At 33.0% G+C, this 19,879-nt stretch overlaps 1 protein-coding gene across 2 annotated transcripts in view; it reads left to right on the top strand.

The window, feature by feature from the left end:
- The first annotated feature begins 12,185 nt into the window (after positions 1-12,185).
- Rap1 (RAS oncogene family member Rap1) overlaps positions 12,186-19,879 on the top strand; it is a 15,747-nt gene continuing 8,053 nt past the window's right edge. The window contains exons 1-3 of one of the 2 annotated variants that reach the window (XM_014419560.3): positions 12,186-12,344; positions 16,913-17,105; positions 19,300-19,428. In XM_014419560.3, coding sequence (XP_014275046.1) covers positions 16,923-17,105; positions 19,300-19,428 — 312 coding nt within the window. In that variant the 5' untranslated portion in view covers positions 12,186-12,344; positions 16,913-16,922. Of the gene's footprint in view, positions 12,345-13,341; positions 13,367-16,912; positions 17,106-19,299; positions 19,429-19,879 lie in introns of those variants that run through there. The other variant, XM_014419562.3, reaches the window with a different exon arrangement.

Raw genomic sequence — 19,879 nt, 5'->3', positions numbered from 1 at the left:
TATATAAATATAGAGTAGGAAATGTTCACAAGTTTTTCACAAATGGCTTTTCTGAATCTTTAGTAATATTTTGTTATGCTGATTTCATGGTATGATGATAGCCTGAGAAGGGCAGAAAATGTCACCAGAATAACGGATGACATGATTCATAAGAAGCCACTAGAGAAGAAGCTGGCCCGTGCCAAGATTAGATGCAGAGACAAAATTGAGGTAGAAAGACAATCTTAGTTAGCTAAATCTTCTAAATTGAAAAGCGGGCGTACAGCGTCGAGTCACCTGGCTAAGGCTCATTGAAAGCAAGATAATTTTATGAAAAGACAAAATGCACACATTTTTCGTGGTCTAAACCCTTGGTATTTCTCTGTAGTTACAGATCCAGCCTGAATTGTAATAATCGAATATCTCAAATCTTGGTTTATAAACGATTTTCTAATCCTTTAGTTATCCATGGTTTCGATCTAGGAATTTTTATCGAAAATTTCAGATAGATTTTTCTAGAACCCCTTTTCCCACACATATTTTTTGCATCAATTTTAAAAATTGATTCAGCATACTTTTTGTAAAAGTATTTAACCTTCCATTTCTTATTTCTTCTGCTGTGGTTTCTGCTTCCATCACTATATTAGATTTTGTTTGAGTTCTTTCTGACAGTATTGTCAGGATCATTATCAGAATGATCATTTAGTTTATCATTTTATTCATATTCCAAAGAGATATCTTTACTTTATTCAAATAAAAGCTCATAGATCTCTTACAAATCGAAAACAAAAAAAATGATCTGTATCTAAAAAACGAACTTTTTCTTTTAATGTGAAGGTGGACTGTTGATAAAACAAATATTAACCGATAAACAAAGAATTGGCCAATAAAATTTAAGCATCCTCCTTTTTGATTTAGTAAAGAATTTACTTAGTTAATAAAACAAGCAATTTGAATGAATCAACAATATCTACGTTTAGAGGTCTTCGTATTGAAGACGATCATACATTTAACTCGAAGTGTAATGTTTCATTTTAAAGACTAACTACTGAAAAAAAAAACACAAATAATTTTACTGCGTTGTAACATGGAGTGCTCCCGCTTGGACCATAAGCACATTGGTGGTAAAGGGCACAGCCGAGAAGAGGGCGACAGTGCTGGGGATATTGATAACTTGTAATCTCTCAAAGTTTTCGTACTCGTTGTTAGCTTAACATTAACCTCTAATTTGGTAAGAGAGTGTAAACAAGCCTTAGAATCACTAGCGTGCTTAAAGAAGCTTCAGCTTGTTATTAATTATTAATAGGAGTCCTGACAGGTCACTGCAGACTTAAAAGACATCTTAAGATATGTGGAGTAGTTCATGGTGAAACCTGCTGCTTATGCGGTCAGGGCCCAGAGACTGCCTTACATTACATAGCAGATTGTGATAGGTATGCGTCATTAAGATACAGGCTATTAGGCTCTGATAGAATTAAAGGAAATGAGGCTTCCTCTATAGATTGGTAGTCCCTTTTGAATTTCATTAGAAAGACGAAAAGGTTCGATATAGAGGAATAAGATACATAAAGAGTCATTCCATTGGTTTGTCTTGGGGATGGCAAAAAGGACCAATAGGCCCACTTGCCGGACTTGTTCCTCCCCCCCCCTAGTACTAGTTCCAGTACCAGTAGCTTAACATTAAATTTTAGGGTTTAAAACATTAATTTTTATTGCTAAGAAAATAAATAAACACTTCGTTATTTATCAGGCTAATTTGTCCACCTTACTCTAAAGAGGCGTCTGGCGGGTTTAACGTACGGTCTGTAGCTAGTAGTTTTAGTGAATACAGTGTACCACAATTGTCTGCATAATCATAATCATTCCTTTAGAGAGAAAGCCACAATGTTAAGACGCGCCTTGGCATTAAGCCCTGCAAAAACTAGAACAACTTCAGATACCATAAGTCTGCTTTTAAGTAAAGGTACAGTACCATGTACAGTATTTCCACAGCTACAGTATTTTGGATAATATTGTTCTTAGGCAGTACATAACTCATATTAATTTAATTTTAATTTCAACAAAACTAAAACTGAACAAATCATGAAATCCGAAAATTCAGTGTTAGTAGGCTATAAGCTAAATTTTATGAAGTTTATAAGCGTAGCTCCAATAAGTAGGAAAACCTCTTATATTCCACAAACAAGGTTTTCATTCAGTATAAGATATAGGCCTACTTATTTACAGACTTTTCGCTGTTTAGTATCTAAAAATCTTACTAGGAAAATTTTTCATTTTCGAACGGATGAAATCTTAATTCGTTAAATTTTCCTTAAAGAGGATCTATAATAAATACCAGAATTTCTTTCGATTGTTGAAAGTCTTAAAATACTTTTGGAAAAGTTTCATTGCTTTTTAAACAAATCAGTATTAATTTTAACATTTGTATAATCAACTTGAAAACTTCAAAAAACGTCCCCTTATAATGGCATCAAGAACACAATTTCTTAATAACTATTTAAACGAAATAACTTCTTTAAGAAGTAAAAAAGCAAAATGAAACATATAAAACAAAAATATTATCCACTCAGTAACTCAGCTTAATGGCTCAGTTAAAAAGTTAATACTCAGAATTGGTCCCTAAAAAATAACAAAAAATTAGAACTAACCGACCTCATAATAAGTCACCATTGTTTGGAATAAATGACTGGCGTAATGATATGTTTTCATATCTTCTTAGACGATTTTTAAACAGCCAACTTTGTTCAAAAGAACGATAAGAAATTTTGAAACATATTTCTTTTCATGACCTGGTCTCAAAGTTAGACCAGTTATCGATTTATTCACAAAGAGGTATAAGGTCATCGTTGAAACGAAGTTATTAATAGAAAGGAGATTTGTGATTTATATTTATTTATTATTCAAATTTTGACCCACAATCTCACTTTAATCAGAGAAATATTGTTCCCAGTACTAAGTTCACTACCATTAAAAGCTAATCTATTTTAAAGCTACGATGACACAATCAACTATATAGGTTGGTAAGATATAGATAAGGAGATTGTTTTAAAAAAAATTCAACAGGAAAGATTAACAAGTTCTTCAAATTACCTACTTCAATATATTAAACCATTACACCCGAGAATTTTATGAAAATTCAAAACGATTTCCTTGCAACAATCTCCACAAATACGACAATAAAATCTAACATTACTCAACAATTTTGACCTAATTTCCCAACAATTTATTCTTGCATCCCAACAATTTTAATCTGATTTTCAGACTTACCGACAGAACATTTACTTTACTTATACAATTTAATCTTTTTTCTTCTGTAGTAAGCCCTACGGACGGAGGGCATATTTTAATATTATGCGATTAATCTAATACAATATTATTTATAATATATAAATATTATTATCTTAGCATATAATATATATGTTAGTAGCATATATATAACTTTTTTTTCACGGAACGGCCTTTCAAGACCATGCGAATATCATTACTTTTCCCTTTTCACTTTTGCTTTTCTTCTCTCCCAGTATCTTCTCATCATTTCTGTGTGCCTTTGCTTCCTCTCTTCCGAGACCACGCAGTACACTTCCGTTTTTTTTTATTTGCCGCACATAGAGACGTCACCATTCCGTATAAAATTACTGGTTTTATGACCATGTTGTAATGTCTTATTTTTGCGTTAGACGATAGGTTCTTCTTGTAAATATTGCCTGTTGCGAAGCTTAGCCTTTCCGACTTCATGATTTTCTCCTTTATGCTCTCTTTCTGCTAACCTTTATTGCATACTATCTTTCCCAGATATTTAAATTTCTTTGTCACTCTTGCCTGTCCATATTTCGTCTCTATTACTTTTTTGCCGTCGTCATATATTCTGTCTTTTCGTAGGAGACTTGTAGGCCAGCTTTTTCCGCTATTGCTATCAGAGTATTTATTTGACTAATTGCCTCTTCCTCTGTTTTCGCCAGGAGGGCTAAATCGTTTGCAAAGGCTAGGCAACTCACTTTCATGTGGGTTTTCTTTGTCCCTACTACGGCCCCCGCGTTATTTATTTTCATAGACTTTCCGAATTCATATTCTGATTTCATAGGAAGTCGACGAAGGGGATGAAGAGGTTTTTAGGTCTCACCATATGATATTTAATCGGTAATTATATAACTTACATGTATAAGTTATTTTAAATATTAACTTAAAAAAGATCTGTAATACTTTGTTGCAAAAAATTTTTGACTTTATATTAAAGTACAGAATTTATAAAAAGGAAACAAAAAACCATCAAACTTGTTATTGTTAATATCCAAACTATTTATTAGGTAAAGTTTAAAAAAATACATAACTCACTAAATTTACCTGCATAACTTCAGCGTGGAAGGTCGTATTCATGCATCTTTTCCTCCCTACTATTGTGATGTGGAATGTTTACTTAATAATTATAAATAAGTGGAGTTTTTACTTCATATCTTAATGGTGTGGTGTAATTCTTCAAAATTTGGCGCTACACGCTTGGGACCAAGCAGTCCTGCAACTTTAACTACCAGTCACCCCTCTTTAGTGTACCAAGTTCAGTCACCTGTACTTATTCAAGTATAGAGTACAACTTCAGGGGTCCATACATATTTTACGACCAGGAGCCTTTTATTTTATGTTCTTACAGTTTTTATTCAAAATTTGTAAGAAAAATTGAGGTTGAAGTCAGATCATACATGTAGAAGATTCATTGGTAACAAATTTATTTTAGATACAAACTTTGTATTCTAAACTAGTAGTAAATCTTTCAATAGTAAATGAATAAAAATAAAACATATGATATAACAAAAGTTCTCATGTATTAATATACCACCACTTAACTGTAGAGACGTTTAATCTTCCCCTCACTCACTAATTCAAGCAGAGTTGTTGGTGGGCGAAATACTGAAGACAATGTATTTTATAAGATGATCATAGGTAGTCCTTTGTCCGAGGCTGCCCAACTAGTCCTCGAATTGATCGTGGAAAGGACAGCGAGGTTCTGACGTGCATGTTGCAGTAGTGTTAATCGCGGGCCAATTGACGTGACGTCTTCTTTGATTTGCCATCACCACTGTTATGGGGGAGACTAAAAAATGGAACCTTTGACCCCATTTTTTTATAAACCTGATGAAAAAAAAACTAAAAATCAGATGAGTAAATCTGACAGCTGGCGGTCACAATTGGACCGGTCTCTGTCACGTTTTCCTTTTACCTCTATCCTCTGCCTCTGGAAAACAATCTGGACCATAGGAAGATGCTTCTTTATGAACCACCAATGGCATAATGACCTTCATATCAGCTCTATCAGGTAGGAATGCCTACACCAAAGTTTTTTTTTTTTTTTTTTTTTTTTTTTTTTATTTATTGTAATTTACAACTGTACAACATAATACAACAGGTAAATATGTAGTATGTTTCATATACACTTGAAAATCTTGGGAAGGAACCACCCGTTGGTGGTACTTCAAACATTAATTTAAACTAGAAGGTCCCGTGGCCATCTTCTTTTCAGACGCCTCGGAGGATTATCAGGGATTGTTAAGGATGAAAGATTAAGAATTAATGGGTTAGGATGGTTAAGGAATAAAAAGACGCATATCTGTTTTGGGTCAAATCTGCAACGAATGGGATGTTAAGGTCTTTATGAATGAGTTTATTTGTGACGTAATAAGGAGCATCAACGATTTTACGTAGGATTTTGGATTGTAACGATTGGATGCGGGAAGAATTTGATGGTTTGGTGGAGCCCCAGAGCTCAATTCCATATGTCCAAATTGGTCTGATTATTGAAGTGTATACTAATTTTTTGTAATGAATGGGAAGTTTAGAGCGTTTGTCAAGTAAGTGTTGTAGCAATCGGAATCTACGAGCAGTTTCTTGTCGTTTCAGTCTTGTGTGTGGATTCCAAGTAAGTCTCTTGTCAAGATGGAGTCCTAAGTATCGAATCTGCTCAACAGGTGTTAGTGGTGTATCTAGAAAGGATACAGTAGGACAGGAGGGCAGAGGTTTACGACGGAGAGTAAAGGTGATCTGGTGGGATTTTTCAGGATTTATTTTGATTCTCCAGTTTTTACACCATTCTTCAATAGATGTTATGTGTGCCTGTAGTGTTTGTGATGCATTAGTTGGGTCGTTGTTTACAGAAAGTATACATGTGTCATCAGCGTATGTTGTTAGGACTGTGTTAGGGTGGGTTGGGATGTCAGCTGTATAAACCGTATAAAGAATGGGACCTAAGATACTACCTTGAGGAACACCGGCGGACTGAGAAAAGAGAGATGAGTAGGCTAGGTTATGATTTACTTTAAAGGTTCTATCAGTGAGGTAGGAGCGGATTATAAGGAAATATGTTGGGGGTAGGAATTGACGAAGTTTATAGAGCAGACCTGGATGCCAGACTCGATCGAAAGCTTGTTCAACATCGAGGAAGACTCCCGTGCAGTACATACCTCGCTCTAATGTTGTATATATGACATCAACCACTCGATGACTCTGTTGTATGCCTACACCAAAGTTAAATCTATATCTCTCCTCTTGATGTAGCATAAGGCGATATCCACTCTAGTTTGCTGTTTCAACTCCATCCGGTCGAAATATTGATTATTGACTTTAATCGCTGCCGTAGTTCTCATAGTCCAAGGAAGTGTCCAGCATTTCATTCCTTTAGCCAGCACGGGTTTAATGAAAATCATTTACAGGTACACCTTGGTAATCCTTGATACGTCTTTGCTCTTAAGGTGCTTTTAGAGTCCGTAGTAGCCATTCTATTTGGAGCCATATATCCGACACCGAATTTCAGAATTGATACAATTATGTAATTTACTTGTGATAGATGAATTCCTCTACTTTCTTAAAGAAGTGCTTTCAATATATACCTATCCATCTAGTTCACCTTCACCAACAGGATTCGCGTTCTTATACTTCGTCTTCATTTCATTTAAAACTAGTCTCATTCTTGCAGTCCCTCGTCATCATTTGCTAAATTTCTTCCAATTACATCGACGTAGTCTGCAAAACATAAGGTCGACTTGTTGAATCGTATGATTTTGGATCTCCTTTTGTAGTAACTATTCCTCCTTCATTCCAAGAATGCAAAATAAGCTCTACTGTCACTTCCTTAGTTCTTTCACAACAATTACCAACCATTTTCTTGAACGTCCGTTTTTTTAATTTTATTTATAGTACCTTGCCTAGTCATTTTTAGCATACGGAGAGTAGCAGCAGTGGAGTAGTAAGCCATGCCTTACTACCAATAATCAACAATTTATTTTTATTATCTTAATGTAGAGTATCATGTGTTATGGTCGCAAGTGCAGTTCACTGTTCACATCGCTCTGCAATTGTTCATGAGTCGTTTAATGTCCTAAATTGAGCTCGTACAACCAAAAACCCAAGATCGATCTCAAGACTCAACTCGGACTTACTCCGAGATCACAATCAAGAAAAACCAACCTCGACGTCAGGCGCGTCCGACTTTTCCCTTTAAGCCCCTAACCTCTCATTGTCAGCCTCAACCTCCACGTAATCAAAATCCTCCCCATCATCTACCCTTACGGGTAAAATTGCCACCGCCATATCCAATCCCAGTTCCATGTCGTCCAGCTGCTCCAACCAACTCCCCGTCCCAGCTACCATTGAAAACCGAAACAGCTCCTCATACCCCAGCTCCGCTCATATCACGACTAGCCCAGCCCTCACTCAGTACTTCTAGTTACACAAACTATCCATCCCAAGCTCCTAATCCATGTCCTCATTACCAAAATCAAATGGATGTAACTTCTATCCTCACATCCTTCCTGAAAGATCTTCAAGAGACCATCAAACCCCTCATTAAACTTCTCACAAGAATCCTACTCGAAATCCCGCTTAATTTCCGGCGATGAGCACAAAATCCCTTGCTGTCATGTGATGGAATGCTCATGACCTACAAAATCACAGTGACGAACTCAACTTATTCCAACATGATAAACACATTGACATAGCCCAACTGAGTGAAACTCATTTCACCCAAAAGACACACTTTTACATACGTGACTACATTCCACATAGATCAGACCACCCAGACAACACTTCACATGCTGGTTCTTGTATCCTTATCCACAAATCCTGATCCCATTCCCTTATTCCTTCCAACCCAACTGGTGCTATTCAATTAACCTCGGTTATCATTTCAACTCGCCCTTTTCATGTTACCTTTTCAGATGTACACTGTCCTCCTGGTAATAACCTTCTTGATTCCTTATTCCGAATTCTCGGACCGCGCTTCATTGCTGGAGAAGAATATAATGCTAAACACCAACGATGGGGATGCCGCACATCACACTCCCGTGGTAACATCCTGCCCCGTATTTCCACCTCCGAAACCTATTCCATTCTCTCTCACAAAAATCCGACTTATTGGCGAGCATCCCTCAAAAAGCGCCCTGATATCCTTCACATATTTATCACCTCCCAGATTTCTCCCTCTCAAGGCATTGTTGAATCTCTGGATGACCTTTCATCAGATCATAGTGCAGTTCTGATTTTTTTACATTAAAGCTTTGTACCTAAGCTCTCCACTCCTTCATTGATAACAGGAAGAGTTGATCGGGAAAAATTTAAATGTGACCTGGAAACGGAACTGGACTTAAACATTCGACTGATGACAAACAAGACATTGACGAAGCTATTGAAAAACTCACATCATCAATAAGAACAAGTATAACTGACAACACATCGACTGATAGAATCAATAACATTAAACAAAATAACCTGCCACAGCATATTCGTATCTTATTAAGGGAAAAACGCAGAACAATATCGAAGTGGCATAGGTATCCAACTGAAAAAACGTATTACACCAAATTGGCTAACAAACTGAAAGTAGAAATCAAAAAATTCAAAATTCAATCTACTTTACTGAAAATCTTACAACCACTGACAAATCATTGTAGAGGACCACCAAAACAGTTGAATTTCAAAGATTTTAAGCACCCACTTCTCACCGAATCTCCAACCTGAACCAGAACTGGTAAAGAAAAATCACAAACATTCGGATAACACCTTACTAAAACCTTTATTCCACATCCTGATACCCTTAACCCGATTCACCTTGAATGTATTGAAGCAAAACTAAATATTCCCCTCAAAATGATCCTCCCACCAAAAGCATTTCATCCTTCAGAGATATCTAGAATCATTCAAAGATTACCTACCCACAAAGCTCCGGGACACGACCTAATAACATCCCATATTCTAAAACTTTTTCCTCGGAAAACCATCCTATTCCTTACCTACATATATAACACCGTACTCCGTTCCACATATTTTCCTGACCCATGAAAATTATCAATAGTTAAAATGATACCTAACCTCCTATCTCTCTATTACCGATCATGAGCAAAATCTTCGAAAAACTGTTTTTAAAACGCATATACCCCATTCTAGATTCCAATCATATAATCCCTGAAAACCAGTTTGGATTCCGAACATTCCACTCCACTATCCAGCAATTTCATCGTGTGTTGAACGTTTTCTCGTCATCTTTGGAGCGCGGAATGTACTGCACAAGAGTCTTTTCCGATGTAGAACAGGCTTTTTAATGAGTCTGGCCCCCGGGACTGCATTACAAACTCCGTAGATTCCTACCTTCGTTCCTTTCTTACTGATAGATTATTCCAAGTAAACTACAATAGTTCCTATTCATCCCTCTATTCTCAATCCGGTGCTGTTCATCAAGGTAGTATCCTCGGTCCCATCCTCTACACCTGACATCCCTACCAATCCTAATACTATCCTTACCATGTATGCCGATGACACATGTGTGCCCGCTGTTAATAATAACCCTTTAATTGCATCTAAAACTCTCTAATCCCACACCACAGCCCTCGAAGAATGGTGTCGTAATTGGAGGATTAAAATAAATCCCATCTAATCACCTTTACCCTTTGTCGTAAACCTTCCGACTGCCACACAGTTTCCTTTAATAATGTTGATCTTACCCCTGTAGAACAGATCCGCTACCTTGGACTACATCTGGACAAACGACTAACCTGGAATCCTCACACAATACTGAAAAGACAAGAAATTGCACGTCGATTTCGACTATTATAGCACTTACCGGACAAATGGTCTAAACTTCCGATTCATTACAAAAGGCTGATCTACATGACTGTAATAGGGCCAATCTGGTCATACGGAGTTGAGCTTTGGGGCTCCACTAAACCTTTTAAATTCCTCTCGTATCCAAATCCAAAATCCTTCGTAAAATCCTCAATGCTCCTTACTTTGTCACAGATAAAAAACCTTAGATAAAAACCTTAATGTTCCATATGTAACCGATCTAGCCCGAATCAGATATTATTCCTTCCATTACAAACTCCCATACCACCATATTCTAACCTTGCTTTCTCTTCCATTCCTGACAATCCGAGGCGCCTGAAAAGAAGATGGCCACGAGTCCTGCTAATGTAAAACGTGATTAGAGTGCTACCAATGGGTACTTTCTCTACACCCCTGTATCACTCACTAACTGAGATCAAATTTACTAAATGTATTATAATGTACAGTTGTAATTAGCAATAAATAAAAAATCTTACTGTATTATAAAATTTAACAGTGTTGTCCCTTTAATTTATGGGACTTAATTTTTTTACAATTAACGCTGCAGTCCAGCGCTCGTTTGCATTCACACATTATTTATTATTTAATATACATCCACATCAATATTTTCTATCTTTTATGGGCTCTATTTACGTTTTGGATATTCTACAATCAAAATTTGGAAATCACAATACCTTATCAATTACGAACGATCTATCAACTGTTGATTTTTGTTTTTATCGACATTGAATACTATCAATATTCTCAAAATTTAATGCCTATAACCTGATACTCGAAGATTCATTTATCAAAATGTATGTACTATATAGTTACGTCTATAGGGATCAAATGGGTCGCATTATATTTCACTAAAACGGTTTTTCCTTAATTACTTCAATTACTTATCGACCTGCTCTCGTATCCAATCATTTTCAATATAGTCATAAATGAATCACAACTTCCAGGGCATAAAAACTATTGGATTTGTTATAAAGAGCAGTCTATTTTGTATGAACGAGGTAATTGGTGGCGATCTTTGATTGATTCTAGTATCTTCCATTGATAGGGATTTCACTTACAGTCGGCCGTTTTCATCCACTACCTTCCCAACAGAGTGAAGGAAGTGAAGCCGAAGCTTTACCAAACTTTGATTCAACATAGCACAAATATACATTAATAAAAACATTATATGTATGGGTAATTAGTAAAATAGTTTTCTTTTACTACATTATTTTGATATTTTTATTGACCGCCACCCGGACTATCTTCCTACAATCTATTTCATACGGTCAACTATCTTCTTCCAATAAAAAGTATTTTATGTATTTCCCCGTAAATATATTGTTATTTTTTTCAAGTGATTTAAGTAGCCTTGTGGTTAAAAGCAGTTCGGCAAGGTTGGATTAAGCGGTAAGGGGACTAAACGGCTCACTAAATTTCCATTTAGTGAAGATTAGGCTCCAATCTTAAGCCGAAATTTTAATCGTATATGTCTTCCACTCCTCTTGATGCGCATCTGCAGTTTGCATGGTCCCTTATTACCTAAGATGTAATGTTTTTCTCTCCACGAAACGCAATTTGGAACATTCCATATATTATATATCCGTAGCTATAATAGTTCTTTAATAGGATTCTTTTACTTTTCTAAGGCAGTCGAAAATTATTAGTAAAAGTATGTAACTTGGGTTAGTCTGAACTGCTAATTAATAAAACTGACTTTTGATAACAATAATTTATATGATCTATAAATGATAATGGAAAATAATTATCTTTAATTATAAGAGTTCAATAAGAATTCTTTACATGATGTAATTTGGTAACCTATTTCGTGTGTTTGTACCCCTCCCAAATTTATACCAACATTTTTTATCTACCTTCCAATTTATGAATAATTTTGAAGTGTAACTTTGTTTTTATAATTTTAAATATTTATTTGACGAATTTTAACATGGAAATTTATTCATCAATGTATTTACAATACAGTGATCGTAATGGCAACACTGAAATGAGAACATACTTAGAAAGTTTAATAAGCCATCGCCCTGCTTCTCTCTGTATAACGGTATGACAGGCATTGCCAATTATATGAATTTTACTTCAGAATCAGAATTCGACTTCATTTAGGTTTAGTTATTGGTTCAATGAATTACTTTAGAAACTGTTAGATTGTTTAGAATCTTCCTAGAAATCTGCGATTAATGGTGCTATGGCGGACTAGAAGAATGTATTTTTGAACTGCACATCGTTTAAGGATCTTTTTACGGCATATATAGATCTTATATCAGGTTAGTTATAAATTGTTTATAGTTTATATTCTTATTAAATTGTAAGATAAAATGAAGTTTCTCTATTCCAGATTTTTACCTTAGTATCAGTAAGTACCATTATGTTTCCAATTGTTGGAATCTGAGATATTTAATATTACTCAGCAAACTCTTTTCTTGACTTAGCTATGGATATGGCTTATTATCTTTATAAATTTGCTATTAATATCTGAAACATTCTTAGTGATAACTATTTCAGTAGTTCCTTGAGATGATATATTTATTAATGAAGCAACAGTGTTTGTTGTTTTATGTTATGTATTTTTTAAGAATGTTATGATTTTGTTTAAAAGAACTGATCCAGACTTTTGATAAGGTTGATTCCTGTCAGATCGTTCTTACATCTTGAATTGTTTTTAAGTTATATTCAGTTAATCTAGTTTGTTTCAATTTCGTACGCCCTATCACTCTGTTATTCACAACAATTTAATAGGATAGTTTTGTTTTGTTTTTTTTATCTACTAATTATAAAACTAACCTTTGATAAGTTCTGGTTTATAAATATTTAAAATTTAAGGTTCCTTGTCCATTTAATTGTATTCATTATGTACTTTTGTATTTGATTGAATAATTTGTTTTTAATAATGAAACATAATTAATTATTATAAATACTGTCTAATGATTAAGTTGATAAATGTTCCTGCTTAAAATTTTAATTATTGTAGCTTATAAATCATTAGAACTGAATAATGACATAAAGTTGAGGTTATGGCTTCATTATTTATAGATCCTTTTATTCAACTTTTTATATGAACAAAAGCAAATAGTGTATGTATTGATGTGTACAGTATCACTTGAATTATTACAGTTTTGGTGGTTTTCCTCTAGAATGTGTTTTCATATCTAATGGAAAGGGTGAGTCATAGTGAGCTTATCTTTATTTTATCATATGCAATCTGCAATTCAGCTTGATGTTTTGGAAAATCCATGAAACATAATATCTGGAGATTTTAATATATTTATATTTCTTTTTCCCTGAATTTGTATGTATAGCTTTGTGTTAAAGGTTAAAAATTATTTACTTACTATTTGAGTATGTTTTGGATGATGTTTTTTCCTGGTGATTTATTAATGATATTACTGTTTAGTTTTTTCACTATCATTAATGCTATAATGAACATTCTTGTTTTCCTTTAGAATAATACATTACAGTTCTAGTAGAAAAATAAGAAAAAAAATTGGTTAAGATAACTGTTAATGTGTTAATATCTTACAAAAGTAAAATTGAATGTTATATTTTCTCATTTTCTTTTACTTACTTTAATTTTAATGATTTAACCGCTTTTCCCATTATGGAAAACTTTAAGTTTTTAGTTATAAAAGATGTATGATATATTTATATTTTACATTCTAATATGCCGATTTAAATAGCTAATAAGATATAGTTTTATAGTTTATCTTTAAACCATCTAAAATATTAAATAAACAACCGCACATTATTTTTTATAATTAAGTTTTTATTTCTAAAATATTAAACTTAAATAAATGAGTGTTTATTAATAAAAATTCTACATAAACTTGGTTACTAGCGCATTATACTTATGGCACAACATGAATCGTTACCTTAATATAAAGTTAATTATTTGCATTTTAAATTTAATTAAAAGAAGAAACAAAATCTAAATCTTATGAAGGAATGACTTGACATCCAATCGCTTCTCTTCTTATTTCCCTATTTTTTCAATAAATGGTGTCATTACTAGGGCCTTTTTTTTTTTTTCCTTCATGTTTTTAATTCTTTTAAAATTTTTTGAGGTTAATCACTTCCATTTTCGAATGAATTATTTATTCATGATATTGTACAACGTTTCGGGACCACTGTCCCATATTCGTGCACTATAAAAACCTCATGATTTCATATGGGAAATTATGTCTACCATTTGTGCATCTTCACTTCTCTCTCTTATTCATATTTTTAATATGTTCTGTCGAAAATTGTGAGCCTTATAGTTATTAATCCCAGAAGTGTTTTTATTCTATTGGCTAGAATTATCCGTTTGGTTTAGTTTTATTAAAAAATATATATTGGTATATATGTCCTAGTTTATGCTGTTGAAAAGTATTTATTATGGTAGATTATTGATGTGTCAATTTTACTTGGTATCTTTGCCAGTTTATTTTTATTCGTCCCTGTTATACTATCGTATCTTTTAATGCAATTTTAAGTTAATTGTTTATTGTTCATTAAGTTATTACTAATATCTTTTGTTAGTTTTTCTATGATTATTTTACTTTTATTCTTTTTACTAGATCATCAGTTCTTTTCAATGTAGAACCCACCTTACCTTTAGCCCATTTCTTTCATTCTACTCAATGCATATGTTTCTTCTGACTCAGTGTACAATTATAATCATCTTTGTAAATATGGCTTAGTTGGTCAGTATACTCTCTGTTACTTCGAGGACTATTAGATTTTCTGTTTGGTTATTGCATATGCAAATACATTTTCTCAATCATGGGAATACTACCTGCTTTTTCATTTCTACTGCCATCTGTATTATTATTCATACCTGTGTAATAAATTTCAGTTTGCTCTAGTTATGTTTTTAATAACCATTCAACTGTTATGTGGTTCAAAACTTTATTTAAACTTAAGTAAAATTGATTGGAGAAGATGGTCAGGGGTGTTGTCAGAATAAATAAACAAAAAATTATTTATTTGTGCCGGCATAAGTAAATAATCATTTGTTTATTTATGTTTATTTTTTGCTGACCGTACCCCCCGACCATCTTCTCCAATCTGTTTATCTATGGTCAACTATCTACACCTCATTAAGTTAAATTGATCTCATGAGATCAATATGCAAGCAAATTTTTTTAATCTATTTGGAGTCAGTTCCCAAAATCTTATTTTTGATTATTTGTGTACCTTCTTCAAAAACTAGAAAGCTAAATAAATTGATAAATATTTCATCTATTAGTTTACAAAATCTATTATTTAAACTGTCAAAGTTTCTATAGCCCAAAATCTTTCATTTCGAGACCAAATGCTGCGACATCAGTTGTTGATTTTAGAAACAGAAATATCAACATGAAGGTTGTAATGAGATTACATCCATTGGCATATCCTCCCATCTACTCAATGGAACTGGTGCGTCATCACTAACTTAAGTGCTGAAAAAGCCAAATTACACCACAACCTCTCAAAAATATTGTATACTAGAATGTAGTGGAGCATTTCTGTATGTAGTTTAGTGCTACTTCAAAAGCAGCTCCTGCATGTGATTAGTATACCCTTTGCTCAATGGCCCCATCCACTACATCTTTATTTTTTCTGAGATATTGACAGGCTCTTGCAAAACCATTAATGTGATCTGCCGATCCTTTAAAATGTCATTCTAACCTGGCTCCAGCATCAACTGTCGAAAATTGTGGCAAATCGTTTGAACAACTCACACTTTTATAGTATCTTGTGTTTTAGCTCTCTTAATCACCATTTTCTTCCTGATATTTTGTTATCTTTAAATTCTAAAATAAATGGTGCCATCACACGATATATTTATGTAATTACATGTTATTTATTAATTTAAGTAATTTTTTAGAATTATTTCATCTATTGTCCCATGATGTCCCTTTCGTCTTGACAACCTAGGCAGCAAAAGAAGAATATATCTCCTCTTTATCGAAATCAGGATATTTCGGCCCTAGTTATACCATTAATCAGCAGAGTTCTCTGTTGATTCTTTTGTCTATCCTCTTTTTTGTGTATGTTTCTTTTTCTATTTATCTTTCTTCTACTTATGGAGCCAGGAATTCAGGTTAGGCTTCTCCCTAAGAAGCTTAGTCAATAGTTCAAGGGAAACCAGTCATAAACAGTCAACCAGTCTGCCCCTAACACCCTTTCTAGATTGATTTTGCATACTGGAAAAATCAATTAGTCCTTCCAGGAGGACTATACTTCCTTGATCTCTTATTTAGTCTATCTGAAAGTTTAAAATTTATATCAAGAGCTTTTTGTTTCTCTACTGCTGCCTTTCCTAGTTTCCAAGATCATCCTCATCTCCCTGCTAGAAACTTCCCTAAACTATCGAGTATTTGATGCATGAAAAATTTAAAGATAATTATGTTCATTTATAATTCATTCAGTATTCTATGCCATCGCGGGTAGGAGAGGCGTCATTAATAATTTTTGTCCAAGCAAAGTCCCAACTCCTTTAAGGAACAAATCAGTCCAAAAAATGAAAGTGAGGTAATTTGGCATGTGGTGATTCTATAAACAATTGTAATTTTAATTTCAAAAGATCAAGTGGCTTTAGTGATGAATATATTAGTTATTTAATGGTAGTATAATGTAGTTTTACTCTATATTTAGTGAATTCTAAATTTTAGTTCATTAGTATTTAATCAATTGACCTATACCTCTATCTTCTTACACTTACCCACTATCCCAATTACATTCTTCTTTTAAATATTAACAATATAATTGTTGTTTTTAAATATTATTTATAACATTCAATTCTTTTAAGTTTGTTATGAATCTGTCAAATTATTATCTAACTTGTTATTACTTTTATTCTTTTGTTTTTTAGATTATTCATCATGCGTGAATATAAAATTGTTGTTCTTGGAAGTGGAGGTGTAGGAAAATCAGCCCTCACAGTCCAGTTTGTTCAAGGTATTTTTGTTGAAAAATATGATCCTACAATTGAAGACAGCTATCGAAAACAAGTTGAAGTTGATGGCCAACAGTGCATGTTGGAAATTCTAGACACAGCTGGAACGGTATTACCTATATTTTAATATTAAAATATGATCTTTTTGATATTAGTGTTTTGGTTTCTTTTATTTTTAGTTTTTGAGCTTTTTTTTTTTTTTTTTCCCATTTAGTCATTATGATTGATGTTCATGTTGTTAAAAATTCCGTTTAATAATGCTATAAAACTTTGTTTTATAAGTATTCAGATGTGTCCCTAGATTCTCATTAATATTTTCAAAATATATTTAAATGTATTGTATGTGAGTGTGTGCATATCTGTTTGAGATTATGCACACTTTTCGGAATTTATTAAGCACATCTAGATGCACACAAAATGGTAAGCAGATTTTAGCACTATAGTAGCAATAACAAAGTTAAGAACTTGAGAAACATACAGCGGTTTAGGGAGCTCTCATTGCCACATAAGGTAATTTTAGCTGATGCGTTTACTTATCGATAACCGTAATCCTCAGCTGTTAAACCAATGCTCTCACTTTGTGTCCTGTTTCAGTTTTAATTTTCTATTTATGCTTAATTAATTGTGTTTGCACGTCCATTGATTGTTGTTTCGTTTTTTTTATTTTAATCAGTTCATGCCTTGAAATTTAAATTAATTTTATGATTATTGTTCTTATTTATTATTATTTAAAATATCTATTATTTCTTTTAAAAGCTTGTCATCCTCCCCCTAAAAAGTTCAAATTATGTACCTGTAACCAATACGAATTTATCAAGATCTATATTATCGAAAGATAAGTTCAGTTGGGAACCCATTCAATATAGGTTCACTAGGACAATGTTGTGTGGGATCGAGCTCCTAATTTTGTGATGACTTCATTAGACATGTTATATTTTTATTTATTGTTTATTATTAAATGTGATTAATATGATTGAAACCAGGATTGGCCAACCTTATGCACAGATGAGTTAAGATGTCATATAGCTTAGGTACGTTTTATGCCTTCTTGAGCTCGTCATTAAAGTTTGAAAAATAGAGATAAGGATAATATCTGTTTCACTTAAGAGAATAGGTCTAATTTTATCATGAAATTTAATTAATCAATTTTAGCCGGTTTATTAAAGTATTGAACTATGTTATTCTGAAAAGAACTGTTGTGCAAAAAGGTGATAGCTTCATGATCACCCTTTAATCAAACAAACACCCATCTTTAATTATGATGGTGCTACAACATCCGATAGTCTCATTCTTGGAAAACTAGTGTCTATTACCAGGAAATGGTGAAAATCTCAAACTAGGCATTGACAGATGCCCCTACTAATTATCTATTATTCTTATTGGAAGAAGATAGTTGCCTGCATGAAGTGGATTGTAGGAAGATTGACTGGGTGGCGGTCTATAAAGGTACTAAAATAGTAGAAAAAAATATTTATTGTTAACCAATGTTTTGTCCTACTTGGCAGGGCTTTGTCAGGGTTGTCTTCATTGTAACAAAGATGATAACTGGGTCTTTGTTAAAACCCAACTACTATCTATTATTCTGTTTAAAGTAATGAATAAATTCATGTTTTTTTTCTACTGAACTTTCTAAAACTACTGATCAGTATCTAACATCAAAATATTGTGAAATACATGGTTAAGTATGATAAATTCTACTATTTCCTGTAGGAGTTTCTATGAACAGGCTGCGGACACAAGACAATACACTGCCATAAACAGAGGTTAAGTTTAGTAAACTCTGCTAGGAAATAGGGTGTGAATCTTTCTTGGGAACGACAAAGGTCACACTCATTTTGTCTCTGGCTATAAATTTTTACTTTACTTAATACCCATTTTTTTTTTTTTTTTGTAAGCCTGAACTCTTTGCATCTTCTAATTTTTTACTGTCTGTTACTTTTAAACTTACTGTGTGTCGAGATATAAAAAAGTGTGGTTTTATAAAATATAATGAAATTATTTAGAACGTTATTTTCATAATTGGAAGATTATTGATTGACCGTGTGTGAAGATGAAAGGAATATGGTCTGGGTGCGGTCAAGAAAAACTCAAATAGTAGAAATATACTAATTTAATGAGCCAATTAGTATATTTCTACTATTTGAGTTTTTCTTGACCGCACCCGGACCATATTCCTTTCATCTTATTTTCATAATTGTATTTATTAGATAGACTTAATTATTTTGAAATAACATTTCTATTGTTTTATTTTTAAAACAAGAAAGTTTAGGGAACTGTAACAATTATAAATTTATTGATTTCAGGAACAATTTACTGCAATGCGTGATTTATACATGAAAAATGGACAAGGATTTGTGTTAGTCTATTCAATAACTGCACAATCAACATTTAATGACCTCCAAGATTTGAGAGAACAAATACTTAGAGTTAAGGTAAATGTAATAGATGTATACCATGTTATATCATTTTCACTGTTACTATTTCAGATTTTAATGATCAATAATAGTTTTCAAATTTTTAGGAATATCTTACGTCTTTAATGAAAATCCATTTGTCTTACTATACAAATTTAACCTTCTTAAAAGTGAAATTTAAGATTATCATTCCTGTTTTATGATAACTTAGCTACTAAAGATGGTGCATTATTTTTTTGATTTGTGTGTTTATACTTTTGATAATGGTATCGAGAAAAATAAGAGGTTTTAAGTAATCAGGTTAAAATTTATTTATAATTCTTTATCCTGCTTGTTATGTCTTTTTCTTAGACTTGTTTTTACTGTACATTCTCACATTATTATACGTATGTGTATGTTTGTATCTATGTGTATATACATATACATGTATATTTATACAGTTATGAATTTACATCAATATAATATATAT

The sequence above is a fragment of the Halyomorpha halys genome, unplaced genomic scaffold (genome assembly GCF_000696795.3).
Source record: "Halyomorpha halys isolate HHAL.00 unplaced genomic scaffold, Hhal_1.1 Scaffold241.1, whole genome shotgun sequence".
NCBI lineage: Eukaryota > Metazoa > Arthropoda > Insecta > Hemiptera > Pentatomidae > Halyomorpha > Halyomorpha halys.
Note: the sequence above shows the minus strand (reverse complement) of the source record. Positions and strands in the feature narration are given on the sequence as shown.